Source organism: Macaca fascicularis, chromosome 7, assembly GCF_037993035.2.
Source record: "Macaca fascicularis isolate 582-1 chromosome 7, T2T-MFA8v1.1".
Classification (NCBI taxonomy): Eukaryota; Metazoa; Chordata; class Mammalia; order Primates; family Cercopithecidae; genus Macaca; species Macaca fascicularis.
Window position 1 is genome coordinate 145,191,726 of NC_088381.1, and position 15,988 is coordinate 145,207,713.

At 52.8% G+C, this 15,988-nt stretch overlaps 1 protein-coding gene across 17 annotated transcripts in view; it reads left to right on the forward strand.

Annotated features, from left to right (window-relative positions):
- Positions 1-14,215, forward strand: part of TMEM63C (transmembrane protein 63C) — a 76,753-nt gene extending 62,538 nt beyond the window's left edge. For 10 of the 17 annotated variants that reach the window (XM_005561877.4, XM_015454036.3, XM_005561880.4 and 7 more), the window contains 8 exons: positions 19-105; positions 688-753; positions 2,437-2,599; positions 2,857-2,962; positions 3,382-3,549; positions 6,210-6,319; positions 7,710-7,781; positions 11,256-14,215. In XM_005561877.4, coding sequence (XP_005561934.1) covers positions 19-105; positions 688-753; positions 2,437-2,599; positions 2,857-2,962; positions 3,382-3,549; positions 6,210-6,319; positions 7,710-7,781; positions 11,256-11,459 — 976 coding nt within the window. In that variant the 3' untranslated portion in view covers positions 11,460-14,215. Of the gene's footprint in view, positions 1-18; positions 106-687; positions 754-2,436; positions 2,600-2,856; positions 2,963-3,381; positions 3,550-6,209; positions 6,320-7,709; positions 7,782-7,946; positions 8,207-11,255 lie in introns of those variants that run through there. The other 7 variants (XM_015454039.3, XM_073997951.1, XM_073997945.1 and 4 more) reach the window with 2 other exon arrangements.
- The last annotated feature ends 1,773 nt before the right edge of the window (positions 14,216-15,988 follow it).

Genomic DNA, 15,988 nt, shown 5'->3' on the forward strand with positions numbered 1-15,988 from the left:
CTGTCTGTTTCCTTCTAGATCAAGTCAGAATCTGGTCATGGTGCACAAGTGCTACATCTTTCTGGTGTTCATGGTGGTCATTCTGCCCTCTATGGGACTGACCAGGTACCTTAATTCCAATTATCCCTCTTCTATTAGCCAGGCTGTCTTAGAGTTAAGACCTCCTCTTTCAGATACTGTAGACCTGCCCGTGGTTGCTGCAAACCCACTCCTCAAATGATAGCCCCGTGCCTGTCATGGGTGTAGCACGAGCCAGGCTTCCTGCAGACACTAACGTGTCAGCCGTGAGCTTGGCCCACATAGAGCTTATCATCTGGCTGGGGACACAGGCGTGCTTACCAGCTGCCTGACAGCCCCACATGGGAACAACACAGCCAAAGAGCAGTAGAAATTTAGAAGAGGGAGAGAGTACTATGAGAGAAGTGAGTGAATACTGTGAGAGAAATGTTTGCTCACAGTTTTGCAAACTGGCCCAGGTTGGCTGGAGAACGTGGCCTGGAGCTGAAAGGCCAAAGGGTTCAGGGCCAGGACAGCCCAGCACTAAGAAGGAAGAGGGGAAGTGTGGACTGGCCAGCTGGAATAAAGCAAGAGTCTTTCTTTGGAGACTGGGCAAGGGAGGATGGTTGAACCCTCAGCCTTAGCTCACAGGTTTGCTAACTAACAGACTTGCCTTGTTTTTGCTTCTAGTTTGGATGTCTTTCTCCGCTGGCTCTTTGACATCTACTATCTAGAGCAGGCCTCCATCAGGTTCCAGTGAGTACTCCCACATGTCCACCAGGGCTGCTGTGTATGCAAACTGGAGTGGGTATATGTGCTCTTCCCTGAGTCCACCACCTGAATTTGCTCACAGAAGTGTAGACAAATGCTTGTGAACACCCTCACTGGGCAGACTCGTTATCTTTCCTGTGCTGGGATCCCTCTGGCAATCTAGTTAAGCCCAGGGACCCCTTCTCAGAATATCTTTGAAATAACTGTATATTCGCAGGAAGTTGCCCCAAAACTGTATGGGGGTGGGTGTTCCATGAGCCCTTTATCCAGTTTCCCCCAATGGAAGCGTTGTGCATAACTATAGTGCAATATCAAAACCAGGAAATTGACACTGGTCCAATCCACAGCGCTTATTCTGATTCTGCCAGTTTTACATGTACTCTGAATGATGTCTTTATGTGCACAAAATACATGGATTACAAAGAAAACCGATTATACTGAATTATAGTTATCAAGATATTTTAAAAATCAAAATTTTGACATAGTCTTTATAAACACGTCAATAACAAGATATTGCCCCCCCCCCTTTTTTTTTTTTTTTTTTGAGACCAAGTCTCATTCTGTCACCCAGGCTAGAGTGCAGTGGCGCAATCTCGGCTCACTACAACCTCCACCTCTCGGGTTCAAGCGATTCTCCCACCTCAGCCTGCTGAGTAGCTGGGATTACAGGTGCATGCCACCATGCCCAGCTAATTTTTGTATTTTTAGTAGAGATGGGGTTTTACCATGTTGGCCAGGCTGGTCTCAAACTCCTGGCCTCAAGTGATCTGCCCGCCTCAACCTCCTAAAATGCTGGATTACAGGCTTGAGCCACCACGCCCAACCAATATTGCATTTTTTATATAAGAAAGCTAAAGTTACATTTTACTGTCTTAAAAACATCAGTATTAAAACTGATATTACTTATTGGAAGAAGAACATTAAACTAGGGGGGATCGTTGACAAAGCAACATGCAGACCATGTGGGACATTCTGCCAATTTCAATTTTTTTGTTTTAGTGGTAAGAAGTGTTGAGAATCCCAGTTTTCAAAGATATGTTGCAAATGACATGCAAACTTCCATAACTTGCTCTATAAGGCAAGGACCAGAATCCTTCAGGGTATTTTTTAGTAGAGATGAGGTTTCACCATGTTGGCTGGGCTAGTCTCAAACTCCTGACCTCAGGTGATCTGCCCACCTCAGCCTCCCAAAGTGCTGGGATTACAGGTGTGAGCCACCATGCCCTGCCATATTGCCCACATTCTTAATGCAAGAAACTGCTAAATTTCAGTTAGAGATTAGTGAAAATAAAGATGTTATTCTTTCCCATCCTAGTTTACAGACCCCCCAGAAACCCACTCATGGATTCTCCAGAGTCTTTGGACCTGGCTCAGACACCCTTGCTTTGGATCAAGTCAATGCAATCCCCTAACACACCCATGCTTTATGTGGTCCCTGCCCCTCCCTGCTCAGAGGACTGCTTGTTAACTTAATTGGGTTGGGGGAATATATATTATAGGAGAGAGGCAGAGAAAAAGAAAGAGAGCAAATGTTATTCTCCTTGTCTGTATCTGTATCTCCATCCTGACTCCCATTTCCTCTGCTGCTCTCCTCTCTCTCTTCCCTTTTAACATCTCTCCCTCTCCCCATGGCTTCTGTTGCTGCCTTCCCTCTCCCTCACTGCCCAGGTGTGTGTTCCTGCCAGACAACGGCGCCTTCTTTGTCAACTACGTGATCACGGCAGCTTTACTTGGCACAGGCATGGAGTTGCTGCGTCTGGGGTCACTCTTCTGCTACAGCACCCGCCTCTTCTTCTCTAGATCAGAGCCAGAGAGAGTCAACATCAGAAAGGTACAGGCTGGCCCTTTGCTGAGCACAGCCCTCAGTTTCCTTTGGGAGGGTGTCAGGGATAGAGCCTGCTAGAAGCACCAAGGGGGCTGAGGTGGGAGGGACGGTGTGAATGGGTGGCGGTGGGGCACCTTGGTCTACAGGGTTGGAAAGGAGGCTGCCTCCAGGCCTGAGCTGCCAGCAGGCTGATGAGGAGACACAGAAGTAGTGAAGCCAAGGGGACTGGGCCACCTCAGAGTGACGCCTGCCTTCTGCCCCAGAACCAGGCCATAGACTTCCAGTTTGGGCGCGAGTACGCGTGGATGATGAACGTGTTCAGCGTGGTGATGGCGTACAGCATCACTTGCCCCATCATTGTGCCTTTTGGTGAGTTATCTCCAAGGCATGCCCAAGGGCTGCACACCCGCAGATGGGGAGGAGGAATTGAGCCCCACAACATCAGTCCACCTCCTGAAGCATGAGGAGACCTGTTGGGGGGAGGTGTCAGGACCAGGGCCAAGCCGGGGGTACGGAGGAGCTGAGGTTGGATGGCTGCCGATGAGGGATGTTTGTTGAATGAATGCATGAGTGAATGACTCTTCACCTAGCTGAAAGAATCAGTTCTGGGGGCTCAAGGGAAGCTGCTGGCCCCGGAGGTCAGCACCACAGAGCTCCCCCAATCCATCCTGGGCTGTTCTGACTCTGACAGCCCTGGATCTGGCTTCTCAGGCCTATGGAGACACTGGAGCTGCAAAGGTCCAAACTCGAAGGGGCCACTGAATAAGTTTCCACCTTTGGCCCCCCAGGGCTGCTCTACCTGTGCATGAAGCACTTGACGGATCGCTATAACATGTACTACTCCTTCGCACCCACCAAACTGAATGAGCAGATCCACATGGCTGCCGTCTCCCAGGCCATCTTTGCGCCACTCTTGGGTCTGTTCTGGATGCTGTTCTTCTCTCTCCTGCGGTTAGGTAGGTACCGAGCCTGCCTGGAGACCCCACCTCCGCCTGCGCCACTGCTCTGCGAGTCCCTTAACACTGACCCTATTCAGGAGAAAAGCAAGATACTGCTCGCCAGACCTGGCCACACCCAGTGACTTCTCTGGGCCTACAGGGCCTGCATTAGAGTCTCAGCAGAGCTTCAAGGCTAAGAGGAGGCCCTGAGCCAACACGGTCCCCATGTGTGGATTTGGGTTTCCAGGGCTCAGGGCAGGAAACCTCATATTCCTTCTTTCTAAGTCCAGACGGGCAGGAAATAGAATATCAGCTATTGGGTGGCTCAGTTCAGTTCCCATGACATTTCCTCTGGGATCCCATAAGATGCCTGGTTTTTTGTTTTGTTTTTTAATTAAATTAAATTAAATTAATTAATTAATTAATTTACTTATTTATTTTCTTTTTTGAGATGGAGCCTCGCTCTGTTGCCCAGGCTGGAGTGCAGTGGCCGGATCTCAGCTCACTGCAAGCTCCGCCTCCCAGGTTCACGTCATTCTCCTGTCTCAGCCTCCCGAGTAGCTGGGACTACAGGCACCCGCCACCTTGCCCGGCTAGTTTTTTTTAATTTTTAGTAGAGACGGGGTTTCACTGTGTCAGCCAGGATAGTCTCGATCTCCTGACCTCGTGATCCACCCGCCTCGGCCTCCCAAAGTGCTGGGATTACAGGCTTGAGGTACCGTGTCCGGCCTTAATTTTTTTTTTGAATCAGAATCTTGCTCTGTTGTCTAGGCTGAAGTGCAGTGGCGCAATCATGGCTCACTACAGCTTTGACCTCCTGGGCTCAAGCAATTCTGCCACTTCCCCAGTAGCTGGGACTACAGGCGTGAGCCATCATGACTGGCTAATTTTAATTTTGTAGAGATGAGGTCTCACTATGTTGCCCAGTCTGGTCTCGAATTCCTGGGCTCAAGCGATCTACCCGCCTAGGCCTCCCAAAGTGCTGGGATTGTAAGTGTGAGCCACCGGCGCCCAGTGGTAGATGCCTGACTTTATGAGTTGCCAAAAACCTGGAAGAGGAACCCGAGCCTGCAGTAGGGGCTAGCTTTTTCCTCACTCTTTAGCTATACACAGCTACTGTTCCTGCCCAGGGGAGCTCAGAGACACCCTCCCAGAAGCAGTCCCTGCAGGCCACAGATTAGAAATCCCTCAGCTTTCTCCCGTCAGAGGCACCTGTGCCCCCCAGCAACCCCCAGCCCCACTGCCCTTCCCTCAGACACTTGACCTTAACCTTCTCAGTGGTGGGAGAAGGGAAACGCGGTGTTTTGTTCCTTTTTTTTTTTTTTTTTTTTTTTTTAGAGACAGAGTCTTGCTCTGTCGCCCAGGCTGTAGTACAGTGGCCTGATCTCGATCTACTGTAACCTCCACCTCCTGGGTTCAAGCTATTCTCCTGCCTCAGCCTCCTGAGTAGCTGGGACTACAGGCGCCCGCCACCACGCCCCACTAATTTTTTGTATTTTAGTAGAGACAGGGTTTCACCATGTTGCCCAGGCTGGTCTCAAACTCCTGAGCTCAGGCAATCCGAGGTGGTGTTTTCCTTTCTTTCCCTGTCATGGTGGCATCTGTACGGTCGACTCTCAGTCATTTATGTGGTTTACCCATTTGCCGTCACCCCCAGTTGCTTATCCGGCTAACCTTTCCCTGCCACCTCAAAGACTTCATTTTTTTCCATGATGTTTTTTTCTAAGAATAAAGGACTGCATGTTTATTATCAAAAACAGAAAAAATACAAAGACCAACATGCAAATGACCCATCATCTCACCCAGAACCTGATGTCTCTTGTTCCCAGCCCCCACTTTCAGGCATGCGCTTTGGGCGCGGGATGGTAGAGAGGGAGCTGTTGGTCTATTGTTACTTCACAAAACTGCGATCGTCCATATTGTAACATTCAGTCCTGTACCCTGAGGTTTTGTACTGAACATGATGTTCTGAGCAATTCCCTAGGTTGTTAAAAGACTGAACACGTAGGTGCCTTTCAGCGGTTGCATGAAAGTCGACCAGTTTTAGTCAGTTCTCCACGGTTGGATATTGAGGTTTGCCACTTTTTGCTACTATAAAAACACTGCAGTAAGCATCATTAAGCAGTGATTTTTGGCTGTAACGCATAATTTAAAAAATATTTACCTAGTTAGAAAACTGCTGCCGTAAAAAAGGAACCAAATATTCCCAAATGCAACGTAGATGACTTTTACCTTCTAGATTCCCTCTCTGTGCCATCAGCACAGATAACTGAGCATGCTCACTTCAAAAGGGCTTGCAGGGAAAGGTGTAGGTCAGAGATGGTGTTGGGGGCACTGGCAGAAATGGTCACTCCAAGGTACTTCCCAGGGACCGTGGTGTTGGAGGTGACCAGCAGATCAGGAAGGACACATTTTTATGGGCACTGAAGTGGGTACTGAAGTCAATTAAAACATTTTTTCATGGACTCCTTAGATGCCAAATTCTAAACTGCTCAAATCAAACAGAACGAAGGGATGATGTTATTGTGTCAGACTCCTTGATGCCAGTTGTTATCAGAGGAGGACTGGCAAGGTCAAAGCCCTTGCAGTGGTGCTGTGACGGTCCCTGGGCATCTGCCAGTTGGGGTGGCATTTCAGCTGGCAGACTTCTGCCCATGGCCTTTTCTTCTCCTTGGCAGGTTCTCTCCATGCCATCACCATGTTTTCCCTGTCCACCCTCCTCATTGCCATGTTAATTGCCTTTGCTGGCATTTTTCTGGGGAAGCTTCGGATGGTTGCCGACTACGAGGTGAGTTGCCAGCCTGCCCCTCCTCCACTGGTTCTCCTGGTCCCTTGGGGGACACAGCTGTAGGATACCCTCCATGCCTGGGCTCCCATAGCACCACAGGACGAAAGGGTCTCGCCTTTCTCTCTGACCGTAGAGCGTGGAGCCCAGTGTGCATGCGTGCATGCCTTGCACTAGCTTAGGCTCTGGCCCCCATCCAGAAGACAGCTATCCTCTCCTTTTCTGCCCTCTGACACCTCCAAACTGCAAGCTGCTGGCCCCTCCTTCCTGTGATGTGGGTCCAGTGCAGTCACTGAGCTGTGAGCCTCCAAGGACTGGAAGTCAAGAGACAGGATGGAGCAAAGGAGGTTGGCGGGGGAGTTGATGATGATTCAAAAAAGGGGGGATTGTCATTTTCTCTCCTTTAAGACCCCAGGCTATTGAACTTGAGGCGGCCATGTTTGGAGGTGGCCCCTGCCCCACATGATTCCTTTGGTTGTTGGCAGTGGGTCCAGCCTAATCATTAGGAGAAGGGAGCCAATCCATGCCCTTTTAGAGCCATGCCAACAACTGTGTGTTCTAGCTCAGCATTTCCCAGAATGGATATCTATCCTGGGGCACTGGAATGATTTCCAGTGGATCACAACATAATTTTTCATTTTTCATGGTTACGTATTTAACATTAACTTTCTGCTTATGGCAACTGAAATACAGTTTTCTGTTTATAAAAGTGAATCATTTCCTTTTTAAATGAATGTATATAAAGAAAAGAAAGCTGATTTTAAGGACTGACACCCTGCCGAGCCTGAGGAGGGACTCGGAGAAGGATCTCTTTGCTGCTGGTGTCTCTGTGTCCAGGGCTCTGGGCACAGGCGCCCACTGTCCTCTCTGCCCAGCCTTCCTTTTCCACGCCTGGCTGGAGCACCACACTAGTGAAGGGTCCTGTGAATGACCCCGCTGGCTCTGTCTTTCTAATACAGCAGCATTATGTGATTGGGTTGGCCAGGTGTCCATGCTAGAGAAGGAGGATGGCCAGGAACCTAGGCTGTGTTGGTGTAGGACACTTTCCAAATTAGAGGGGAAGCCCCAGGAGGAAAGACGACAGTGCTGAAGTCAAGACTTCTCTTGGAGTCAAAGCAGGCTTGTCTTTGAACTTCAATTCCAGCTCTGCTTACTTCCTCCCATAATAGCCCTTGGGAATAGAACATTCCAGAAGGGACTCCCTTGCATTCCAGCCCTCTCTCTGTCCCCCTGGGCCTCAGTCTTGCCAGACTGAAGGTCTGGAAAGACAGAAGATGAGTTGAGTTCCAAGGTGGCGAGAAGCCCAGGTGTGGGGTTGAAGCTTCTCTGGGTGTGGGGGGAGGGGCAAAGAGCAGGCCTCCGTCCTGTAACCCACCACCTCTCCCTGCTGCAGCCCGAGGAGGAGGAGATCCAGACGGTGTTTGACATGGAGCCAAGCAGCACCTCCTCCACGCCCACCTCCCTCGTGAGTCCTGAGTCCCAGGGACAGGTCGGGAGGGCGGTGCTTGCAGGGGTGGTCTACTCCAGTGGCATCGTGGGGGATGCCAGCATTTGCTGCCCACTCTGGGTACGGGGGAGGAGATAGGGGACCCCTGGGCTCCCTCCTCTAATGGAGCAGGACTTGGTCCAGGTCCAAATGCTGCCGTGGCCCTGGATGAAGAGTGAGAAAAAGAGAAGAGCCACCATGTACTCGTCATTGTCTAGAAGGCAACCAGAGAGGAAGTACTTGGTCAGGGAGGCCAAGACCACAGCGACCTCAGTCATGTAGACACAGGGGGGCCTGCTGAGGATTGGCCTCAGGACCAAAGGCTGCCCCTGAGGCACAGGGGCAGGCAGAGCGACACAGACAGAGCTTCAGGGAACTATTAGAAGTCTGCACTGCTGGTAAGGCAGGGACGCCGAATGAGCGAGCCTGTCTGCATGCAGAGAGGCTGGCTCAGAGTGCAGGGCCCGCAGGCTGGGTGCTGGCTGTCACACGGTGGCTCAGCCTGGAGGGGAATGGGCATGAGCACCCACCCACATCTCTGCCACAAATTCAGCTGCAGAGCCACCAATGAACGCACTGAGGTGGGTACTGGGGTCAGCCCGTGCCCCAAGGCCAGGGCTCCTGGGAGGAGCTCTGAAGAAGGGTGCCAGGCTGGCACTTGGCGAAAGCATCCCAGAGGAGGCAGCATCGAATCTGACCCCAGGAATGGGCATACGGGGTGCCAGGTGAAATAGGGTGTGGGGCAAGAGTTTTCAAGGAAGAGGAGCAGCCTGTGCAAAGGCCTGGAAGACAGACCAGAGCTTGGGGGACTCAAGACAGTTTTCGGCACAGTGGGAACACGGCGTGGGCGGCAGGGCCCTATGGGAGACAAGGCTTTCTTTAGTTGTGGGCAGAGCTGGGTGTGAGTGCACAGTGACACAAGCACAGACAAAACACCAGCAAATGGACAGAAGTCACTGGGGTGCCAGATTTGCCTCGCTTTGAAAAACCCCGTATACAGGCACAGATTATCTCTGAGCGGGGACAGGAGAGGGTGCTTCGGTCATGAAGAGACGACAAGGATTTCAAAGCCAGAAAGTCTCTCTTTTCTTGGGACCCTTCCGAAAGGACCCCTCTTGGAATATTGTTAGCAATAAGTTTTTGAAATCTTCTCATGAGCCTGGTGCTTTGCTGTTTTCGCTCTTAATCTTTTGATAAACCCACACAGTAGGGGTTTTCGTCCCAAAATGGAGGCTCAGAAGTTCCATCAATATAGACTCCAGGGCACCAAGCAAGGAAGTGTCAGGACGAAGTTCGAACCAGGTCCATCTGACTCTAAAGCTTATGCTTTTAAAAAACACGACTAGGATTTATTTTTTAAATCCTGCCTTATTACAACAGGGCTATGTGAACATTGCACATCATTATAGGGGGAAAGGATAAGCAGAAATAAGAAAATAAAAAGTCCATATTCCCACCACCCAGAGATGACCACTGGTAGTGTATATTCTTCCAGATATTTATATACTATGTATCTCTTCCAGATAATTATGTATGATTTACATAGTTTTGCTAAAATGAAATAGTACTGCACATACTGTTTTATAACCTTTTTTTGTTGAGGGGGGACAGTCTTGCTGTGTTGCTCAGGCTGGAGTGAAGTGGCACCATCTTGGCTCACTGCAACCTCCGTCTCCCAGGTTAATGCGATTCTCCTGTCTCAGCCTCCCAAGTCGCTGGGATTACAGGCATACACCACCACACCTAGCTAATTTTGTATTTTTAGTAGAGACGGGGTTTTACCATGTTGGCCAGGCTGGTCTCGAACTCCTGACCTCAGCTGATCCACCTGCCTCGGCCTCCCAGAATGCTGGGATTACAGGCGTGAGCCACCGCACCTGGCTTATAACCTGCATTTTTAGTTAACAATCCCTTTCCATATATATCAATTTTTGATCTCTTTGAGCACCCAGCCCATATTCAAATTTCCCTAATTGTGCCAGAAGTATCTTTTAGAACTTGTCCAACCCAATATCAAATCTAGCATGATCAGGTTTTCATGTCCCTTTTATTTTAGCATAGTGCTTTTAAATGACTGGAGAGACCAAGCCAGCAGTCCTGCAGAATATTCCACCTGGATTTTTCTGGCTGTTCATGATGTCTTAAGACAGGTTCCCTGATCTCCTGTATTCCCTGAACACTGGAATTTAGATCTGATGGCTTGATAGATTCAAGTTCAACATGGGGCTAGAACACATTGCAGGTAGTGTTGCAATGTATACTCAAGATGTAACATCCTGTTAATTCCCATTCATTAATGATGCCATCATGACCCTCTAATTAGGGAAATGACAGAAGGATTTTTCCATGGTTCAGTTGACATTTTCCCCTTTATGACCAAAAGGTCATCTAGATGGTTTACCTGGGTGCCATGCAAATGTCTAGATTCTTCTGTAGGAAAACCATTCCTTCGACCAGGGCTGTTTGGTTTCACTGAAATAAACTCCTACGGGGAAGGTTTCATTCCATTCCCTAATTACCTGTTTTCAAAGTAAAGAGATGGTTTAAGAGCCACTTCAGAGGATGACAATTGCTCTTTTTCCTAGTATGTCCTGTGATTTTCTAGTCTGCTGCCGTCCCAGGCATGGGGATCATTCCTGGGTGTGACAGGTCATATGACCAAAGTCTCTGCTAGCAGTTCCACATCTTTTTCTTCTTTTTTTCTTTTTTCTTTTTTTTTTTTTTTTTTTTTTTGAGACAGAGTCTTGCTCTGTCGCCCAGGTTGGAGTACAGTGGCGCGGTCTTGGCTCACTGCAACCTCTGCCTCCCAGGTTCACGCCATTCTCCTGCCTCAGCCTCCTGAGTAGCTGGGACTACAGGTGCCGCCATCACGCCTGGTTAATTTTTTGTATTTTTAGTAGAGACGGGGTTTCACTGTGTTAGCCAGGATGGTCTTGATCTCCTGACCTCATGATCCACCCACCTCGGCCTCCCAAAGTGCTGGGATTACAGGCGTGAGCCACCGAGCCCGGCTGCAGTTCCACATCTTGAGGACAGGCCAACCAGTGACAGACCCCAGGGGTGTTCTGAATGTGCCGCTGAAGCTGTATTAGAAAGTACACTAGCTCAGGAAAGGGGGTCTCTCCGACCCCAGCTGAGGGGAGCCTCATGTCACCTTCCCTGGATGCGGCTTGACTTGGAACCAAGAGTGAATGGAACATGTTCTAAAGGAGCAGTGGACTAGGAGTGGGGAGTCCTGCCACTAAACCAGCCCTGGGAGCACCTGGATGCTCATTAAATGATCAAGAAAAATTAGGTAGGTGGGGCAGACAGGACCCAGGCTGCTGGGGAAGAAGGCAGGCTCCAAGGTTTGGAGGAGACAGAGGCGATGGGGGTGGGGCATGAGGGGAGAGGGTGTGCCCAGGGCCTTGCTCCGGACGTGACCTTGCTCCTGTCCCCTGTCTCTATCCCAAGCAGCTATATGTGGCCACCGTGCTGCAAGAACCGGAGTTGAACCTGACCCCCGCCTCCTCCCCAGCCAGGCACACCTATGGCACCATGAACAACCAGCCGGAAGAGGGAGAAGAAGAGAGTGGTCTGAGGGGCTTTGCAAGGGAGCTAGACTCGGCCCAGTTCCAGGAAGGGCTGGAACTGGAGGGCCAGAACCAGTACCACTGACTGGGACCTGAGGCCTCCACTGGCGACTTGTTGAGGAGCCAGGGGAGGGCCTGGCAAGGGGAGGCAGGAGGGTGGCCTGGACCTCCTCACTACCTCCTGCAGACTTTGAGAAGCCCCCAGTGGAGACATCTGCCACCCCAGCCATGGGCCATACGGGCGCCCTGACCTGCTGCCCAGCTGGAACTGGGGGTAATCGGCAGTGCTGAGGGAACCTGGGAAGGGATGGAGGATACAGGGAAGCCCATGTCTTGAAAGAGGTGGCTGGAGCGCCAGCACAGAGACTGAACGCTGGGGTCCCTTCCTGGGACCAAGATGGAGAAGGTGTTCCTAAGGGAGGAGGCAGAAAGAGGCCGCCGAAGGCTCTCTGGGGTCATCACCACTCTGCATCAGCTGCCCTTCCAAGGAGCTTCTGCTGCTGCTCCTTCTCCCAGCCCCGGCCCATTCCTCCCCTGCAGTCTGAGGAGGCAAAGGTACGTGCACGGGGCACATTGACAGGACACAGAGGACCACCTCATCACGGGGTTCCCTGCATGGGGATCTGTAAACAGAAAGTTTCTGCACCCACCCGAGGAAGAACCAACTGAAAGCGCAGACCTGAGAAGAGGTAACTCAGCCCCTTCCTGCTCCTCTGCCCTCATCAGATGTCCCCAGGAGCAGCAGGGCAGAGGCCCTTCTCCTTTCTATTCTTACAAGGGTAGCTAGAGCGCGACCACTCAGGGCTCATCAAATGAGACTTGTGTGCATTTTTCAGAAGGAAACCTTGGTTAGTCCTTGCTGGGTAACACAAAGTGGGGTGAGACAGAGGCCGAATTCATGGAAGGGGGCTTTCTCCCTAAAACTCTGGGTGGTGGGAAACCAGCTATACCTCCCCAAGCCCCAGGGTCTAAAGAGAAGACCCCCCAAAGCCAAAGATGTGGCCACTTAAAAGAGTCTCCTGCCTCCTACCCAACTGAGTGCCTGGGCCCCCAGCTTGGTCAAGATGGGCAGTACATTAGGGTAAGAACCCCATGCTTCAAACTGAAGGACTGACCTTCACCTGAGTCCCAAGTAGGACCCTTCCTCCCTTCTCGGGACTGCCCCTGCACCCTGCCTTGAAGACCACCCAAGCGACCTCCAGTGTGGGCCTGGTCCAGACACTGCAGATGCTTCAATCATGATGTCGCCCCAGGCCTGCCAGGGGTGGGGTGGAGGGGAGGGTCACGTGCTCCAGGGAGAAGCCCTTTCTGGAGAAGCAAGGCTGCCCTCCCAGGGCTGCCACCACCTGAGACCTGGGGGAGCTGAATTCCAAACAGTGATGGCAACATTCAGCACCTTTGCCATAGCTGGGGGGAACCGGCCTCTGCCTCTGGGATGGGCTCTCATTGGGACCACCATGTAGCCCAGCCAGGGAGGACATGAGAAGGACCAGTGGGGGCCTCAGTGAACCAGAACAAGCCAAGCTGAATGGGGTCTGTGTGCTCTCCAGGGCCCTCTTCAGCCCCCTCCTCCAAAGGTCTGGGTCCCTGCACCAACCTACTGAAGGTGGCCTCATCTCACCTGAGCACCTGCACCAGGCCCCAGTCACAGGGCTGCCCTGAACTCAGATCACCTAGGCCTTGTCCCTGCCCCACCTTTGCCCCATCCCAGCCCCAGACGCTCCAAGCTTCACCGCAGGTGAGAAATTGTGCTCGATGGGCAGAAACTGCTGCACCCCCAGAGTGTGGCCCACATTTTGGCATGGGGCTGTCTTTCCAGAGAGCTTGGGTTGGCTGGAGAGAGGCTGTCTTTCCCATTCCTTGTCCAGCTAGGAATAAGGGGGAAATGATCCTAGCCCAGCCCCTACACACCCAGGTCCCACAGGCCCCTCCCCACTGGCATTTCACCAACCAACAAGGGGAAAGGACACTGTTACAGCACAGCAGTCAGGCCCAGCAGGAGCTTGGCACATGGTGGGGAGGTGGCCAGCTCAGACCCTGCCCGACCTCATCATGTGTATTTGGTATATGGGGCGTGGGACATGCCAGAAGCTGGCCTGGGGTCTCTCCTTCACTGGACACAGCTTGCTGGAGCCTGCCCCCAGCCCCTGAAGCCCCTGCCAAACTGTGGAAGCCACATATGGGAAAGGTGCTGGCAGACAATGTGGCGGGATGGCTGGGGGCTTCTCCCTCTGAACCTGGGTCCAGTGTAGCCTGGCTCTGAGAGAAGGTGGTGAGCATGTGGAGAAGGAGAAGTTTCCATAGTCCACTCTTAGGGGAACCAGCAAAGCCTCATGGCAGCTGGCTCCATCTGGACCTCCCATGGTCACTGCAGGGCGGTGGAGCGGGGCATCCTTTAGCCTCCCCACCACCACATCCAGGCCCTCTCAGGCACCTCCTGCCTCAGCCCACACCTGCCTCGTCCATTGCCCCCCTCCCTCCACCTACTGCCATCCCACTCCTCCGCCAGCCACTTCCCAGCCGCCCCACCCCACTCCGTCCTCCAAATCACCCCCCAACTTAATCCTTTCTGGAAGGAGCTGCCGCCCGGGAACCGGTATTGCCTAGAGCCTCCAGGAGGGGCCCTCCTCAGGCCTCCAGTGGCCCCATGCCCGCCTGCCTGACCCTCCACTGCCCCGGAAGCAAAGTGCCTATCAGCAGCGTTGCGTCATCTGGGGCCCCCAGTGGGGTGGGGGGGTGTGGGCTAACCTTGGCCACCACCACTAAAGGAATGTGCCAGAATGCTGAACCTTCTTGTTAATGCTATGACCGTGCCTTGAATAAACAAGTCCTCCCAGCCTCTCCCGGCCCCTGCCTCTGCCTCTGCATCTGGGCCAGCCTGGCCTTGCTCCGCTGTGCAGTGGGGAGAACTTTCTGGTCCTTGAGCTACCCAGGAAGCCAGCAGAGTAGCCCCGAGAGGCAGTAGAAGTCCCTGGTGAGTGCTGAGCCCCATGAGTGAGCCCATGGGCTAGGCTAGCGGCCAGACTTCAAAACACACAGATTTCAGCTCAGGCCCCAGGAAGAGCGGCAGACAGGGCTCAGGTCTGCAAGAGGATGAGGGTGGGGGACTTCGGGGATGGGGGAGGCAGAGGAGAGGTTGGGTGGGGGAGAGGTTGGCACGAGGGAAGTGTGCGGCGCAGCCAGGTGGGATAAGAAACACCCGTTAGCAAAGGCTGTTACAGCTGTGGCAAGGAGACAACAGTTCCCTGCCCTGGGAGACACATCTCAGGGTCAGGAGACCCGTTCTGTCCCTCCCTCCAGCAGCTGCATCACCCAGGCTGGCCACCTCATCCAGACAGTAGGGCTGGGAGGACATGAGGCGGACTGTTCTGCTTCATGACTGAGCAGAGCAGATTTGGGGGCAGAGGATGGGAATCTTGTGTGGGTGTTGGGTAGGGGGAGACTTCCTCCCATAGTGCTTCCTATGGGGACAGAGGATGACAGTCTCGGGTTGGCTGCCTAAGGACTGTTTCTCGCATCTCCCTTGCTGGGTCCTCTCCGCAAGCTTCCACAGTCCATCAGTGGCCATTGACTCAAAGTCCACCATGGTGTGGGCCTGGGCATGGGATCAAGACCTGTCCACTTGTCCCCTCTCCCCCTCAAAACAATTATTTTCCAAGTCAAGTCAGCCCTTGAAATCCACAAGGGCTGCTTCTCAGGAGAGAAGCCATGAAGACTCCCTGACTGGACGGGAGGGGCTGCGCCCTGCTGCGGCCTCTCATGGTCCCCTCCCAGGGGCCGGCAGCTCCAGGGTCCCCAGATGGCAGGCCTGGGACACTCTGTGGTTCAGCAGACCTGTCAGGGGCCTTTCTCAGGCAGAGACTGAGAAAGAGACAGAAAAAGAAGCTGAAGAGGGAGGGCGGTTGCCCCAGGGATGGAACGTCCTCCAGGGAGGTTAGCATTGGTCGATCCTCTCTCCACTCAGCAGGCAAGGAGGGACTGGAGGCCTGCAGGTGGATTTACTTGGGCTGGGGACGGGACTGGGGCAAGGCAAGAGGGAGCCCCAGGAGGTGGCGCCACTGGGCTGTGCCCAAGATAGGACTGGAGCACGTGACCGAGCGCTGTGCAGGGAGGAAGCAGCGGGGCCTGAGAGTGCCCCGTGCCTCTGCCCAGAAACCAAGCCTGGGGCCGCATGGGGCCCTGCCAGGGAAGCCTGGGGCAGCTCACTTCTGTCCTGAGGAACCTCCTTGCTGGCCGATTCCGGGTTTCTAGGTCTGCTCTATGGAAGGCCTTGGGAAGGCGAGGAGAGCCTGTCTATGGGGAGACAGGTTCCTAGGCTTTCTCAACAGAGGCTGCTTTCAGAACATCTGCCAGGCCCTCGGCCTGGACAAGCGGCAGCCCGGCAGCTCTCAGCCTCAATTTCCAAGGTTCTCCATCTCAGCCACAAATGGGAGTCACTCTCAATGTCCAGGCCCCATCCCTAAACAAACCACAATTTCTCGGGTGGGGCCCAGTACCCTGTATTTTACAAAAGTCCCCCAGGTGATTCCAGTGTGCAGGGAGGGGTGAGTGGATAAGGAAAATAGTCCCAGCCTCAGGCACCGCATGCCCTGGGTGGCCGCAGCATCTCACCAT